We start from the raw sequence: 17,794 nt of genomic DNA on the forward strand, positions 1-17,794 counted from the left end.
CTTGTTTTACACGTCACATACTGTAATTTAAAATTTTAGCACGTCACAATGTGTGGCTTTATTGTGTTTAGTTGTTACCCAGCCGCTATTAAAATTTATTAGTTTGGAGGACATTATGATACTTTAGCACTTTTGTGAACAAGACGTTTGAAATCAATATTCAACATTTGTGTAATTATAATTTAGACTTGACTTAAATAAGTCACTGAGATTTAACCATAATTTTACATCTTAAATTGAAATTATTACATACAGTATATCCCACTTATAACGACATAATGCAGTTATTAGCCAGTTACTAACTGTAGCTCTGCGTGCGGAACCAAATACACCGCGCTTTGTTTCTCAGGGGGCTTGTTTTAGAGGTTGCATACAGTCAGTCATCGCCAAAACGCATGTGGTGGTTGTTGTTTTTAAAAAACGTAACGCTTTCATAATCATTAAACTTTGTTTCTGAAATAAATAGCCACGTACTGCGGAAATGAAGCTGTTAACGCATAACATGTTAACATCCCACGTGAAAGGTGTGACTAAAGGATACCCTCTTATTATCAAGGTGAGCTTGACGTAAAGTGTTTTCATTAATAAACAGTTTATTTGTGAGATACACATTAATTCAGCATGCAGCAGTCCAAACGGCTTCTAGCTTTTGCTCAAAAATCAAACATTCACATCAGATAGTTACATGGAAGCTGCATGACTATGAAACATTTTTGACCATCAAGATTTTAATTTCAGACTATGAAGTGTGTGTATATATATAATATATATATACACACACACACACATACATACACACACACACACACAATGCTTTTGAATGACAAATCTGCCTCTTGTTCTGTCTTGGCTCATGAATGAAGCAACAGAAGTGAAAGTGAATGAGCTGGAGTTCAATGCTCAGTTTGTGAGCCGGATGATTCCTAAGCTGGAGTGGAGTGCATTGATTCAGGCAGCAGAATGGGTGAGTGAAGATGATGTGTTTCATGTCATTTCACTGATATTTTATAAGGAGGGTGAGTTTGCATTAAAAAAAGACCATTGCATTAAACTGGTGGATTGAGGGATACTCATGAAGTGTTTTAACAGCTTGGACAGTCTCAAGACCTGCCCAGCGCTCTCATACCAGACTATGAAAATGATGAGGAGTTCCTGCGTAAAGTTCACAGAATTCTTCTGGAGGTGAGACACATCAGATGACTTATAGAAAGTATTTAATGTTTTTATATATACATATATAGTTTAGTCATTTCCTATGGACCCTTTTCACATGTCCGGGGTTCTCAGATGGAGAAGTCTATAAGAAAAATATTTTTTGAGTTCCTATTTGCCCTAAAAGCAAAAAAAATTAAAATAAAATAAGATCCAGTGTAGCGTTTCTGTGACTTTCCAAAAGAGGAAAAAATAATGAAAGATTTATTCCATTGGTCAGAAGCAAGTAAGATGTTAAATTTGAATTTTGTTGAAGTGAGTTAGTGCTAACAGCGGTGTTCTCTTTCCTCATAGGTTGAGGTTATAGAGGGATGTTTACAGTGTCCTGAATCTGGCAGAGAGTTCCCAATCTCCAAAGGTGTTCCCAACATGTTACTCAATGAAGGCGAGTAGATCAAGCTGCTACTCGTGTCCCAGAAGAAAAGATATTGAATATCAGACCCGCATTTTTGGGGTGGAGTTTTATTCAAAAGATAATGGAGAGAAACATAAGACCATAATTCAAAAGTTATGCTGATTTATACAGTCATGTCTCCAAACATGTGGTTGCTTTGAATTTGGTTGCTATGAGAATTTACTTTTTTGTTGTTTCTGCCATTGTATATTGTGCTTTGTAAAATATTAAATAAATTTGTATTGATTAAGTTGGGCTTTAGTAGATTTTTTTTTCTGTACAAATCGTCTTCTGTTACTTGTTGGTGCGACCTGCAAATAATGACTTTTTTTATAAAATAATGACACCTAATAATAATATGTGTGTGTGCAGATTTAAAGATTAACGATAAGATAAAGGTTAAAGATTAACTGCACACACACACACACACATATATTAGTGCTGTCAAACGATTAATTCCGATTAATTGCATCCAAAATAAAAGTTTTTGTTTACATAATATATGTATGTGTACTGTGTTTGTTTATTATGTATATATAAATACACACACATTCAGTATATATTTTGAAAATATTAACATGTGTATACATTTATATATAAATATATTTAATATATGAACAACAATATTTTTCTTAAATATATAATAATCATTTGACAGCACTTATATATATATAAATATATATATATATATAATATATATTATATTATATATATATATATATATATATATATATATATATATATATAAACACAATTTTATTGTTTTTATTACTAGTATTTAGGTTAATTTTATTTTTAGTTCAGTTTTAGTATTTATTTCAAGTTAGTAATTTTAGTTCTTTAACTTAACATACTTAAAATTTATAGCAGTTGTCAAGTTAACATTACAGTTTCACATTTACTCAGTTTTTCATCTTATATTTATAGTTTATTTTATTTAAGCTATATTTAATGAACAGTAAGGTTATTTACAATAATAAGCCAGTACCTAAGGTCATAAAGCAGCTGTAGTCTCATTATATTTGTCAGTGTAAGCATCTCTTCGTGTGGACAGTGCACTTGTCTGAGATTATCTAGGTCAGCTGTAGTAGTTTCATGGAACAAACTCTGCCAAGGACTTATTCATATCACACAGAAACCTCTGAGAGCAAGATGACGTGGCTAGGCTGCAACTATATTTAGTCTGAGGGAGGTTAAAAGGGAAAAAAACGGGATAAACTGTTTTCGAGCTCTCTATATTTAAATCTTATATTGCAATACCGCAACGAACCACCAGAGCGGCCCTCCTTTCATCCATCCGCGGCCGCCTGACGGCGCTCGAGGCTCCGCATCCACGTCAGATTATTCCACGTTTTCTCCGATTCAGAACCAGAGATCAAACGCTGAATTCATGTTTAAACAAGAAAATAGCCGTTCTTTGGAAATGATTTCAGCCCTTGAAAAATTCCAGCCCTCTGGTGTCTCTTTCTGGTTCCTAATATCTAATTTCTTCAAGGCTTTCGGTGTCGTTTACCTTCTGCCCTCTCTTGAAGTTCAATTACAGCCCTCTTGGCCGAACTATAATAACGTCATAATGGAGAGGTGAAGAAAGCTGCTATAAAGCTGTTTTTGAAAGATTAACGATCATGTAGATGGTGAACTGTAATTAACAATGAGAAGAAAGATAGGGAGTGGAAGTAAAGTAAGGAAGGTTGTACAAAATGAAAGGATGGGAAAGCTTAGATTGAGGCCTTGGATATCTATCCTTTCTCTCCAGGAAACAAAACGGAAGGTGAAATTAATATCCAGTAAATCTATTTTAAATGTGTCCGGTGGGTCTTTTTTTTAAAAAAAAAAAGGGTCTGTTAAATGCATGAGGGAAATATTGGATTAGAAAAGCACATTGTCTTATTTCCAAGGTAAACAAATTAAGAAGCAGTCAGTCAGTAACTTCAGCCTGCTGTGGTGGATATTTGACTGTTAGTAAAGATTTTTAAATATCAGGCTGCTGCTTGGAAACATGGTTGCAAAGGGAAGAATCCAAAGAAGTGTCACCATTGTTATGCAACGATGCCATCTGGAAAAGTCTGAGAAATACTAACATAACATTTAACAGGAAAACTGCTAAACAGACTTCTGCAGCTTTGTTCTGGTGACTTTTTATGATCTGATTAAAAGGCCGACTAAAATTTTTGCCGACCAAATCAAAGTAAGTTTGGCATAACCTACATGCACTGAAAAGGAAATTCCTGAAAATATTAAATTGATGATGAATTTGAAAGATGATGAAGACGTGCACATCTTAACTGTATTCAATGTGCAACATATTAAAGTTTTTCACTTAATGTTTAGAGCCCTTGACTTGAATCATTAAATAATCTTTGTGATAAATTTCCAAAAGAGTTCTCCTTTTTAGCATTGTATAGACATCCTATTTAGTCCTTGTATTTTTCTATGCTTCTCTTGTCCTTCCTTCTCCCTCTCTCTCTCTCTCCCTCCCTCCCTTTCTCCCACACACAGCTGCAACTTTAGGGACTTGTTTTGTTGAAGAGATGTTTTAGGTAGCTCTGAAAGCCAAGGAGGTTTGTGTTTTTAATTACAGCAGAGTAGTCAAGTTCACACCTTCAAAGACTTTCTTTGACGTCTGACGTTTCTCTTGACGGTCTTTTCATTTTTTCCCCCTCGCCTTTTAAATGGATTACTCTTCGCAAAAGATGTCTTCTGGTAGGCCAAGCCTAGACTAGCATTTTTTCATTTTGTTTATATTAAATCCAGTTCAACTCTACGCTGGAGACAGTCAGTCTTTGTCATGGGATAATTTTATTTTCCTAAGGCAACTTCAAGTGCTTGATTGAACATTTGGACGGCAGGTCTGCATCTTGACTCGAGGCTGTAAGAAAAGAGAATAAAATCTGACCCGATCTCTTATAGCTATCATGGGAAAGGAGCTGGAGAGTCACTAAAAGAAAGTACTAGCGGTCCTCACTAAAACTCCAAGACAAACCACAAGAATTCAGAGCAGCACTTGGAGTTTCTCTCTGAATCACTGGAAAGCCTACCAGACGAGCATGAGGCACTCTTCCATTTATTACCTTACCGGTAAATACTTAAAACCCGGGGAAGCGTGATGGAAAGGCTGTGTTTATAGATTCCATACGGATTCATATTATTAAGATGGTCTGTAATGACGGACTCTTGTATTACGCTTGTCATCACAACATACAAAGAAATCAGGCCAATATTTAACATTTGTTTTACCTTGAGTAACGTTAGCTCAGGCAGGGTGTGAATTACGGAGGGCTTTTGGCGAGGGTTTGAACCATAAAAAAAAGTACAAACCAACGGTTGGGGGTCTTAGAAAGTGCTTATACTTAACTGTTTAAAGTCAACATATTACATAATTACAAAATAGCCTACATAAGACGTAACGTTACCTTAAACGTTTGCGCCTCGAAAATTACCTTTAGGAAAAAAACTGATCTCCTTTAAGTTGCTTGGAATTCACACATCGAGCTCAACTCATGTCCTCTGCGCAATCTTCTTTGCTGACTCCTCACTTTTTTTTTAACCCTAAATATACTAAAGAGTACATGAATGTCAGTGTATGAGGAGGTAAAAGCTCGTATCTGACAGTAGAGCGGCTCATTCACCTGTGAACTCAGAGCGCCAGCAGCGCAGCCTACGCACTTTGGGTTTGTCCCATTACAAGAGACGCGCTCAGTGCGCGCCCTCCCCGAGGACATCATCCAGCGGACCGGGCGTTATAGAGGAGCGCACCCGAGCCTCTCATCTGTCAATCAACCATGTGGTTCATCAATCTAACTTTGCTCGTTCTCAAGCTGTCTGTGTCTGCGGAGGGATTCTCCACGTGCCAGTCCTACAGCTTGGACGACCACAAATCTAAAAGGATCGAGGCGGTGCGCGGTCAGATCTTGAGCAAGCTGCGCATCCGGAGTCCTCCGGAACCCGAAGCCAGTCCGTCACCGGAGTCGGTACCGGTGGAGGTGATGTTACTTTACAACAGCACGAAGGAGCTGCTGAAGGAGCGCGCGCGCCAGGCCGAAGTCGCGTGCGAGCGGGAGAGCAGCGAGGAGGACTATTACGCCAAAGAGGTGCAGCGGATCAATATGATGCCACTGCGCACAGATACGAGTGAGTGAGATTGAGTTTTATCTGATATGGTTACCCATTCGAAGAATTAATGCACGGTGAATCTGGATGTGTAGGCTAATTAAACCTAATTCTAGTGCAAAATATCAAAATTGGTTATGCGTGTGAGAAAAAAAAAATTATTAAAGAAGATGATAATACTTTTAAAAAACATGGCTGGGTTGTATTTCACCCACGAAATATTAGGAATTATATTTTGCTTAATGAAAAAATACATCAATTAATAAATATATATTTTTTATGAACGATATAACTGATATGCAATATTTTCCGGTTTTGTTTATTTCTGCTTTTTAACACAATTACATGATTCATACTGCATATTGTATCATTAAATTCTATTCACAGAAGTATTTATTAGACCCATATTGGCTTTTTATGAACGATAACCAATATGCAGTATTTTAATTTCTGCTTTTTGACACAATAATAAAAACATGATCATTAGACAACCACAACAAAAAATATAATGTATGAGCAATTGTACTGCCATTGTACTTCAGAAAAATAGTTTTGCAATATAAATGGTAACAAACTTATTTTCGTCTTTGTTGTTAATACATTTAGTTATTTTATTTATTTATTGAATACCCTTTTGGTGCATTTCTTTAGAGAAATATGTGCCCCGAAAAAGAAGAGTGTATTGTATGACTATCTCTATTATTTATTGTTTTGTATTATTGTAAAAAAAAAAAAAAACTATAATGCAATATTTCTTATCTGCATAAATCACGTATTGCTAAACTAATAAACTATGGAAAATAATGGCAATTACAAAAATAAAGTACATTGTTAGTAATAAGTCCAACGTGCTTAATTTACATTATGGAAATGTCACAATAAACAGCAGTTGTTGTTGCCCTAAAGTTTGCCTCATGCTAAAATAATTATGGGTTTTCTTTTGATTTTTGGGTGAAATATGACATGCTTCTGTGACATTCCCTTACATACATAGTTTATATACAATAAAAGTATCAGATTCGAAAAATGTACAGTGCTGAAAATATCCCTGAGGCATATATTTGATCTAACAACTATTATATATAGTGTACCTATAATATACAATTTTGTTGCTAATAATAAGGCAGCTTGAGTTCAGTGAGGCCTCTGAGAAGCTGAAAGGGGTTAGTCATTACATCTGCTGCTTTGGCACCAAGTTTTATTTCCTTGAGGTTGACCCTCTGAAAACCACGCACAGACCACAAAGTGCAAATAAGGCCAAAGTGAATCCTGCTTTTGTTCCACAGATTCAATCAGCCCGGTTCCTCAGAGCCCGTACTTCAGGATAGTGGGCTTCGACGTCACCAACGTGGAGCGAAATTCCAGTACTTTGGTCAAAGCAGAATTTCGCATCTTCAGAGCGCCAAACCCACAGGCGCGCACCACAGAGCAGCGCGTGGAAATATACCAGGTGAGACAATCGCATGTGGTTTTTCTAGACAAAAGGCTTTGGTCGTTCCAAAGATGAGCAGCGAGTGGCGGCAGCTGAGTCCTCAGGGTCTGATTCCTCACATATTTTTTAATGCTGTACAGTGCAAGAAATAGACCAGCAGATGAATGAATGGGTAAGTCAAAAAAGCTTGTGGTTTTTTCCCTTCACACCCACAGATTCTCAAATCTGACGACGTGACAGCACCGTCTCAGAGGTACATCGACTCCAGAACAGTTGAGCCTCGAGCCAAGGGGGCGTGGCTTTCTGTCGACATCACTGAGACTGTGAAGGAGTGGATGGCATTCAGAGGTCAGTGAGTTCATCTGGAGGTTTAAACATATATTTACTGCTCGATGAAGCAGAAGAGCAAGTCAAATGAGATTTCCTTCTCTAAGAAAAATAACCTTTTTCTCTTTTAGAGAGGAATCTCGGACTCAAGATCAGCGTTCACTGTCCCTGCTGTACATTCGTCCCTTCCACAAACAATATCGTCCCTAACAAGAGTGAAGAGTTGGAAGCCAGATTTGCAGGTCATTTTCTCATCGATCTAAATTTTAATGAAAACAAGAAAGGCAATCGAGTGGAAGAAAATTAAAAACATTTTAATAAATATGGGCTAAATCGTTAAAAAGGCAATGTTTTGACTTCTAACAGCCTTTCTCAGTATCCAAAACCATTGTGTGTGTAACAGTTTAGTACCTACAATTAATGCAAAAACGCTTTATTTTAAGGTGTCCTTGTTACATGTTACATGTACTTACTATTATAATTATGTATAAATGTATAATTACAATGTAACAAGGACACCTTAAAATAAAGTGTTTACCAGAAAAGTTGGTAAACAAGTGAGAATGGCTATAAACATTCAACTCAAACAACAATAAAGCATCCTTGTCAGAAAATAGTAAAAATAAATAAATAATTAATAAAATAATTTAAAAAATACAATATATATATACACACACACACACACACACACATATAAAGTTTGCTTTTTTCTACATGTATAGTGCCCCCCAAAAGTATCTGGATGCTTTAGTTACACTTTGAAAAGTATGAATATCATTGTATTAGATAATAAAATAGCAAACAAATGTATTTTAAAGGCAGCACAATCACATTTTCAAGCAAAATATTTAAATATGTTTATGGCAACACAACACTGCAAACATAGAGTTAACGTTAATACTTTTAAAACAGTGATGTTTTGGCCAACTACAATGCCTTCACCAGACATCCTAAAGACATTTTAAAACAGTACTGTTCCAAATGAAGACAAAAAGTGCACTTTCCTAGTTGTTAAATGTTAGTGGAACATTGTTAATGTCATAGGAAACTCATCGCATCATTTGTTGTCATTGATGTTTTGGATCGATTCTTTCCCAGGTATTGATGATGACATTATAAAGCAGAACAGAAGACCAGACGTGACTAAAGGTCAGATTGAATTCAGCACAAAAACTCCCCATTTGATACTCACCCTGCTGCCCACTGACCGTCTGGACAGTCCCGCCAAGAAAAACCGCAAGAAGAGATCAGCAGCAGACACATCCATATGCTCACGGTACAGAAACAGTGCTGGAGTGTGTGTGTGGGTGTGTGTAGCAAATCCAAATTCTGCTGTAAAGCAGCTCTAATAAGACAAAGTGTCATTATGCAGCTCAAGTCAGTTCATTGTTGATTCAGTTCAGTTCAATTACTGCATAAAGTTCATCAATTATAAAACAAGTCCAATTCAGCTGTAAAAAGCTCTATGGAATACAGTAGTGTCATTATTCAGCTCTCATCCGAGTCAGGGAGCTTAGGAGTCCCCAGTTAATGCAAGAAAACATTAACACTGCATGAAAAACCAATCAGGAACCAACAGAGACACTCAGAGCTGGATGAGATTGATCCCAATGCGTGTGCTTGCAAAATAGTAGTCTAGATTATATTGAATCACACACCCACAGAACGCATGCAGCGACTCGCCCAGGGAGTGTCACGTCTGATATGCAGTCTGCATCTTGTCTGTCCTGGGAGTAAATGCTCTTTTAAATTGTATTTGTTATGTGGAGTGGTTCCTCTGTGCTAAGCAACATAGAAAGGGTCAGATTTATGTCAAATCTGAATTTGTTGCTGGAGTCAAATCTGGACAACAGTTATATAAGGGTTAGTCCACCCCAAAATGAAAATTCTGTCATCATTTGTTCACATCATTTACATTGTTCTTCCAAACTGGCAGTATTTCTTCCATGGAGCACAAAGGGTGAATTATGTATTATTATTATTATTATTATTATTTTAAGAATATAAGAATATAGAATTCTAGAATTAAGGATATATAGTTGTTATTGTTAACTAAAACTAATTGTTAATTGAAATCAAGGTGAAATAAAACAAAATATAAATATTAGATCCAAAAGGTTTAGGTTAGTTTCGTTTAGTTGAAGCACTAAAATAACTGGAAATAAAATAAAACTGAAAAAAAAAAAAAAAAAACTAATAAAAATGACAAAAGCACACAGCACAATTAAATTTCAGTCACTCATTTGTAGGTAAACTACTTTTTAAACACAGCGTGATGCATTGAAACCAATCCTTTTCCCTCCTCCAGGACTGATCAGGGCTGCTGTCTGAGGTCTCTGTATATTGATTTTCGTCGGGACCTGAACTGGAAGTGGATCCACGAGCCAAAAGGGTACAAAGCTAATTTCTGTGCGGGGAACTGTCCTTACCTATGGAGCGCAGACAGCCACTACAACATGGTAAATATTGATCAGACTGAGCATGTTTGGATCAGGACTGCCAACTAAAAAATGACACCGCCCTGCATCATATTTGCTGAATGAAATCCAGTGCTGGTTTCTTACTAATTTAGGGTTGCTGGTTACAAAAATAGTGTCTGTTTTGCTTCAGCACATCACACTTTCTCACATAATCTTATATGCGTAGCATTTTTGCAGTCAGCACTCATTTGTAAGGTGAACAAGTCTCATATTACACCATAATCGCCAGAAAAACTGCAACAAAGACATGAGTCCTTACTTTCTCTAAACTAGATTACAATCCTCGGCTGTACGATTCTTCTCGATGCTTCTCTTCTCTCATTAACACTGAAAGGCATTGACATTTGTATGCTTGTATGTGTCTAGAGAGTTCACTCTAAAATGTTGCATTTAGATGTTGTTTTCTGTGTGTGCTTACAGTGTTTCTCTGTCTGTCTTCCTTTTAGATTCTCCCGCTGTATAATAAAATGAATCCAGAAGCATCAGCATCTCCGTGTTGTGTTCCTCAGGACCTGGAGCCCCTCACCATCGTTTATTTCCTAGGCCGAACCCCCCGCGTGGAACAGCTCTCCAACATGGTGGTCCGATCCTGCAAGTGCCGTTGATGCAGTGGAGAGAGAAGACATAGAGATCTCAGGCGGAGAACAGAAAACAGGTGGATCAGAGGAGAGCAAACTAACATCTCAGTGAATGGCATCTTAAAGGGATAGTACACATAAAAAAAATAAAACTGTCCTCATTTACTCACCCTCATCTCATTCCAAAACTGTATGCATTTCTTTCTTCTGACAAACACCAAATATTCTGAAGAATGGTGGGAACCAAACCATTGACTTCCATTGTGACACTGAGACATTTCACAAAATGTCATCTTTTATGGTCTACAGAAGAAAGAAATGCATCTTTATTTTGGGGTGAACTATAGCTACAAACATGTGGAATGAGGAATCACGTATAATCATACATCAAGCATCTTCAATACAGGAGCGATAACCGTCTCCTGCATTGGTAATAGTCTAATAAATAAGCTTTTTTTTTTTTTTTTACTAATATCTCCTCGCATTTTCAGTATCGTACACAAAACACACGCCAGCAGTACATCTTTTTTTTAGATTTTGTACGAAGTTTACTGTAGATCAGTTTATATTTTTGCAAGTGTAAATAGTTTTTGGTGATGTTTATATGTGTTTATTTGCTAAATCCAATAAATTTTGATTAGATAATAATATTTTGTGGCCTATTTATTCATTTTCGTTACATTTATAGAAGTAGATTATTGGCTGTGGCTTATGTTTATTCAGTATACGGCCCAGCGAGTGGCCTACTCTCAAGGTTTCCTTTTTTTCTTCAAACGATAACTGTGTGGTCTGCACTCGCTGAAAATGCAGATTTGACTAGTGGACTCAACAGCCAGATGCGGTTCGAGGTTAGAAAATCTCCGACGTAAACAGGATGTGAACAATTTCCAGACACCGACCACTCACGGAACGCCAAATTTAAACGCTTGGGGTTCAGGGTTTGTGGTGACATGGCAGAAAGAACAGTGGGCGAAAAGCGGGGACCCACTGAGTCAAAATCGCCTGTGGGACGCGTTTCAAACGCACCGTGTGATGGCTTTGATTTGTATAATCTGGCAGTGCCATTCACACCCTATAATGTGTGATATAATTTCGTCTGATCTGTGGGAAGTCGGAAGGAATGTTGGCCTACATATTGCCTGTGTGTTTTCTTTCTGCCTATAAAGTCTCGACGTGTCCTTTAAAAACCTATAGCTGCTGGCATGGTGTTAAAAGTATGTTTTTGAGTGAAAAACACCGCTTAAATGTTTATCTGTGGCCGGTGAGAATGATCTGTTGGGAATGACAGGGTTTCTGTGTTTGGCTGCCAGAGCTAAAACGAGCAAATTCTTCTGCCTCTTGCTCAGTGAAAACAACTTTTATAACTTGATAGGAAATGGGGGATGCAAAGGGAGAGAGGGAGAGCGTATTGTTACATAACAGTCCTTAAAATGAACCGACAGAAATACTTATTGTCGCTTACGCAACATTGACTCAGCGTCCTCCGCAAAAGGCTGATTGGTGGAGTGCAAATTCGAAACCTCGGGGCACGAAAGAGGACGATCAGCCGTCTGAGGGCCGTGTGGTTTGGGAAGAGCAGGCTGGGTGTGAGAGCAGCTTTGGGACATATGGTTTTGATGGGGTGTGAATGTGCACAAGTGTCGTGAGAGCTGCATAGCAGTCTAGACACAGCAGACTGTGATCTCAATTATCAGCCATTGGTTGAATCCTTGATCCTGTAGATCAACATTTTTAGGAAAATTTTAACTGTATTACAACAATTTTATTGCATTCCTGTAGCTCAAATCTGAATAGCAGTATAAGTCGCTTTGGACAGAAATGTCTGCAAAATATGTAAATGAAAAAAAAAAAAAAACAGTTCTACATAACAGAAGGGTTATTATTATCGGTTGAAATGAATATACCTGTGATGTAAATGCACATGCATACATTTTTTTAAAACTGTAGCAAGTTGTTAGAAGTCATTTAATATTCTCCAAAACCATTATGATCATCTCACCATCTAAGGCCAGTTCTTTTTTTTTTAGTATGACTGAGATACTATTACAGTTTTTAATGTTTTGAATCGATTTTTACTTTTATATTTTCTTTTTCATTTTAATTTTAGTGAAAAGGTTTTAGTATTTTTTTTGTAGTTGTTTTTATAGAGTATGTCTATATAGATTTTATTCATTTAATTTCTGTTTTAGTTAAGTACATCAAGTTAAAGCTAAATTAAATTAAAAATACTTATTTTTTTAAAGCATATTTTATTTTATTTCAGTTAATGTTGATTCATATATATACTTGCAAAGAAATAGTTTTTTTATTGGTTGTTTTTTAGGATAACTATAATAATCCTGCATGAAATTCTGATCGGTTTAGGAAAATAAGACACCAATATTGAATATTGCTTTGTAAATATGCAAACTGCGACACAAAATGTAGTCCAAAAAAGCCAGGATCCCAGATGTGATGTGGCATTTATGGGGCACCATGGCCACTTACCTTCATCAAGAACCCGGGACAATGACAGATTTTAAAATGGTAATAAATATTTATAATGTCTAAAAAAAAAGATACTTTTTTTCAAATGATCTCTTTGGCATTACTGATTGAGCCTTTGTATTTGTCTGAAGCAAAGTCTAGATGGAGAGACAAACCGATATTCTGGCAGTTCATGTCTATAAACAAGGAAGATTCTTGGCCATAGCGGAGTGTGTGAGTGCTAGTATAATAGACCTTAATATACACAACAATATCATAGAAAAGATTTCATGGAGAGGATGTCAAGCAAATTCTTCATGCAATCTTTCAATGACCAACCAATAATTATAAAAACATGCTAAAGATAAGCATCCACTGCAGAAGTTACAAAATGCCTTTTAACAAATAGAAAAAGCACTTATTTACAGTTTGTTTATATATTTATAGTGTTCAGAGGGGACGGCGAAATGTTGCTTCACACCTGCATGATATATAAAGCTAATGTACAGCTACAGCTCTCCACATATATGCCACAAAATAAGACCTGAAACTTTTTAAGTTTACTTTATTTTAATGTCAGCCCAGGATGCCAACTAATGCAAACTTATGCTTGATTCATTTTATGCTATATACCAGTTTATCAAATACATGCTGTAGTTTTCACCAAAAAATATTAGATTTGTGTATCTCACACTTTTAGAAGTTAAAGCACAGCGTGTTTGTTGAATGTGCAAACAATTTCTGCATTTGCCAATGAAAAAAAAAAAAAACTAGACAGAAAAGAACAGAGAAAGCATTTAGAGAAGCTATAACTGATTTGAATTAAAACATTATGTCATTTAGGGTGTATTTTGTTAGACTATCGGGTTCTTGACATCTCACGACATGAACAGCACTTGGTGTTATTGAAATGTTCGACCCATAATGCCCAGGAGCTAATCTTGTGGATAAGCGCTTCAGCCAAAAGTGAATCAGGTTTTTAAATGTAAACCGTAGCATGGAAACACCAATTAAGTGGTTAAGAAATGACTTGATGTCATCTCAGACAACTTCATAGTTAGATTTTGTTTTCGACTCATTACTGTTGATGGTGGAAATTTCATTTATTTCGACTTTTCTAGCCTCTGTCTATATAAATGTGGTTTTTAGCTAATCAAGAACAGCGATACTGACCCTTCAAAAGTACAAATGTCATGGTCTCACTCACTGTTTAAAAGCATAAACTTTCATTTGCCCATGTTGTGGTGTCATATATAGTAATGCGAATCATTCTAGAACGTTCTTCTAGATACAAACCAGCACACCACCTCACTGCCAAGGTTTTAGTGTTCTTTCAATTCAGAATGCAAAATCTCCAACCACACAAAGGGAAATGAACAAATCAGAAAAACAGTAATGGAATTTATGATCTGATGTCATGTTCATGCAGTGAAGCTGATGAGATGTGAAGTGTTGGATGTGTGGAGATTTTTAGAGGTTACTTGAACATGTCTTGCACCCTGTTTTTACATCATCAACTCCCAAGACAAAAAAGATATTTGAGAACATAATTATGCAGTTACTAAGAATTCTCTCTGCCAAATTATCTAAACAGTATCTGCTTCAACAAGCAACAGCTGTTATTAGTTAGAGTTGCACTGTAATAAGTGGAAAGTATAGAGTGAATGTACTAGAAGACTTTTCTGGGAAGTTATGTCTATGAGATAATCTGAACTTAATACTGTACATAATACATCTTTGCTTTAGTTGTTATAATTTATTTGATGGAATACCATAATCATCAATGCAGATCAAATGATTTGTGTTTTCGTCTCTATATCTGGCTTGATCCCTTAAATTAACCATGGTTTTTAGTAAAAGTGTAGTAACCATAACCACATTTATTTATTGTCAAAACCATAAACAAAATTTTTTGGTTAAAACCCTGGATAATATGTGGTTTCTTCACATTTGAATCACATTTTGAAGGCCTAAACATGCTGGAGAACTCAGGAAACTTTGCACACGTGCCAGAAGTGGTTACAATTTATATCTGATATGGGTTTTTAGGAGTGAGTGTGGCAAAATGGCTCAATATAGCGCCACCTATGAAATTTTCAATAAAGTGCCCCTCGAGCTATGTTTCACATAAAAATACGAAATTCGGTAGACACATGTAAAACACCAATACCTACAAAAAAGTCTCTTGGTATGAAGTTTGAAACCCAACAGGAAGTCTTATTTTGAAATTTTTTCTGCAAGTTTTGTGCCGTTTTCTGTCATTGTATTTAAATAAATTCCTCCTAGAGATTTATTCAGATCAGCACCAAATTTTGTGTGTAATCTAAAGCCCTTTGTGTTGATAAATTGCAAAGATCTTGAGTTTTCTTTGAAGGGTGTGTCCGTGGCAGCCTGACAAACTTTGATGTTTTGCCATGAAATAGGATCATGTTATAATTCAAGCAGTACAGTTTCCAATCTCCCCCAAACTTCACGTTTGATAAGAGTTCTGGCTTGAACACATGCCCATATTCAGTTATAGTCATAGCGCCACCTGCTGGCAACAGGAAGTGGCATGTTTTGTGCAATAACGAACTTCTCCTAGAGATTTTTATGATATCAACATTATATTTTATCAGTCTACTCTAAAGGCCTTTACAATGTTAAATTGTGAAGATCTAGAGTTTTCGTTGAAGGGTGTGTGTCCTTGAGGCAAATAGTAAGAGTCCTGGCCTGAACACATCTAAAGGCAAATTTCAATCATACAATCCTGGCCTGAACACATCCAAAGCCATAAGTAAGAGTCCTGGCCTGAACACATCTAAAGGCAAATATTCACTTATAGTCATAGCGCTACCAGCTGACAGTAGGAAGTTTGGCACATATAAATGACATATTTATGACATATTTCTCCAATATTTACCACTTTAAATGCATATTGCTCATCATTTGTTGTTTTCCTAAAGTCACCAGGTGGTGGTAAGCCGACACTGCTTGCAGCTTTAATGATGTTCGTAATTCAAAATCGAATCATTTTTCCAATCTGGTTTGAACTGTTTGGGAGTTTAGACAGGTTTCATTTAATTCATTCCATGATTATCTTACTCTGTACAAGATTGTGGAACAGGGGTTTTATTCACAAACTTTTTTATATATATATATGTATAACTTACAAAATGACATAGTTAAATGTTTACTTCCATTAGACTGCTATCCAAGTCCAGGTGCGTCAGCGACCACTTCTGAAACAGGACATTGCTAAACATTTTGGCTCAGTAAACCGTGACCTGTCTGAAGTCAAAGTCCAATTAAACAAATTACCATTAAACACATTAGTATTATGAGTGTAGAAGTTGTGTTAGGTGGGGCTGAAGTGCAGAGGTAGAATTTAAGGGTTCTTTGGAAGCCCTGCGGAAAAGCTCCTCTGTAAACCACCACCATGTGTTTGTCCTCTTCCCTCTAAATACCCCCTTCACTCTGCAACCGGCACTTATCCCCACAGCCAGGGCCTTACAAAAGCCATTCCTGGATCTGTCTCACGCTGGGACATACTCGCTCCCTCTCTCATTCGCCTCGTCTTCCCACACCAAGGGCATTTAAAAGCTCATCTAGCTCCTGCTGTGCAAATTCACTATCGAAATTGCTTCTTTTTGTAAACGTTCTGCTTGTGTACATGCTGTAAAATGTGTTTGGGTAAATGTATAGACACCGCTCTGGAAAGTGAGCAGTGTGTTCAGAGCGGATCTGTGTGTGTAAGCCGCAAACCTGCAGGGCAAATATAACATTTGTACAAACAACCGCCTATTTTATGCCCTGTTAAGCACTTTTTTAAATCAGGGATACAACTTGAGAAAACCTTGAGATTTTCCCAGTTCAGATGACCACAAGAGGGCGCTTAATAATGGGTACATAAGCAGTCAGTTAAAGCTTGATATGGAGCATGTTAGCCCCTGCTGGTAGATTCTGTGTCTACAACCTCCAGACAAAAACATACAGTATGCATGGACGTTCAAAAGAGGCCATGTAACAAGATTTCTCCATTTTCTCCAGGTTTATTTTTTTAAATCTCTGTCTGAAATAAGATGTGATGTGATTTAACATCAATCAACAACCAAACATTTGTATTCATGACAATAGTATTATAACCAATTTGGCACACAAATAAAATTACATTTCAATAAAAAATGTGCTTCTTACAACAAATTTTCTCAAAGTATATCATGCAAAATATAAACAGTATTTTTATATAACTAAAGCATATAATACTAAAAACTATTAGAGGAATATTAACAAGCAAGACGCTACAAATAAAATATCACTCCTAAAAACAACAGCATTTACCAATCACTTTTTTTGTGTGTGTGTGTGTGGTTACAAATCAGAACACTAACCTATTACCTATCACACTGACAGCATAAAAGTTGAATTATATTAAATATTATGATTAAAATATGACAATTGGTGGCAGTGACGAATTAAACATTAAAACAAACATCTGATTTGCTGATTTTTCACATTTCTGGCTATGTTCAGAATAGAAAACTACATTTATTAAATATGTGTAAGAGAACACACTATGCATCTAATTTTACATGGTGGGATACACTGCTGATACATGACTTCATGAAGCATGTTTAAATCAGCTTGTCCAGTTAATATTTTGAAAATAAAATATGGTTATTTTGCAAAAATCAGTTAAAAAGTGAAAATAATGGGGGAAAAGGATATGTTTAATGTGGATGATTATTTTCAGATTCATCTGGAAGGTAAGTAAACTGCATTGTGAGCACTTATAACAGTGTGCTCTATTATTTAT

The 17,794-nt window shown here is 36.3% G+C and overlaps 2 protein-coding genes across 2 annotated transcripts; both read left to right on the plus strand.

The window, feature by feature from the left end:
- The first annotated feature begins 347 nt into the window (after positions 1-347).
- trmt112 (tRNA methyltransferase activator subunit 11-2) lies at positions 348-1,856 on the plus strand. The gene is made up of 4 exons (XM_019115046.2): positions 348-556; positions 863-964; positions 1,090-1,182; positions 1,507-1,856. Exons 1-4 carry the CDS (start codon positions 482-484, stop codon positions 1,603-1,605), a joined length of 369 nt encoding a protein of 122 aa, XP_018970591.1. The 5' UTR covers positions 348-481; the 3' UTR covers positions 1,606-1,856.
- A 2,262-nt stretch (positions 1,857-4,118) lies between these two features.
- On the plus strand, positions 4,119-11,183 carry tgfb5 (transforming growth factor, beta 5). Its single transcript, XM_042738017.1, has 7 exons — positions 4,119-5,737; positions 7,003-7,166; positions 7,364-7,496; positions 7,607-7,717; positions 8,574-8,751; positions 9,784-9,934; positions 10,402-11,183. The coding sequence occupies exons 1-7, from the start codon at positions 5,389-5,391 to the stop codon at positions 10,558-10,560; spliced, it is 1,245 nt and encodes a 414-aa protein (XP_042593951.1). The 5' UTR covers positions 4,119-5,388; the 3' UTR covers positions 10,561-11,183.
- The last annotated feature ends 6,611 nt before the right edge of the window (positions 11,184-17,794 follow it).

This window comes from Cyprinus carpio, chromosome B14 (genome assembly GCF_018340385.1).
Source record: "Cyprinus carpio isolate SPL01 chromosome B14, ASM1834038v1, whole genome shotgun sequence".
NCBI classification, from domain to species: domain Eukaryota; kingdom Metazoa; phylum Chordata; class Actinopteri; order Cypriniformes; family Cyprinidae; genus Cyprinus; species Cyprinus carpio.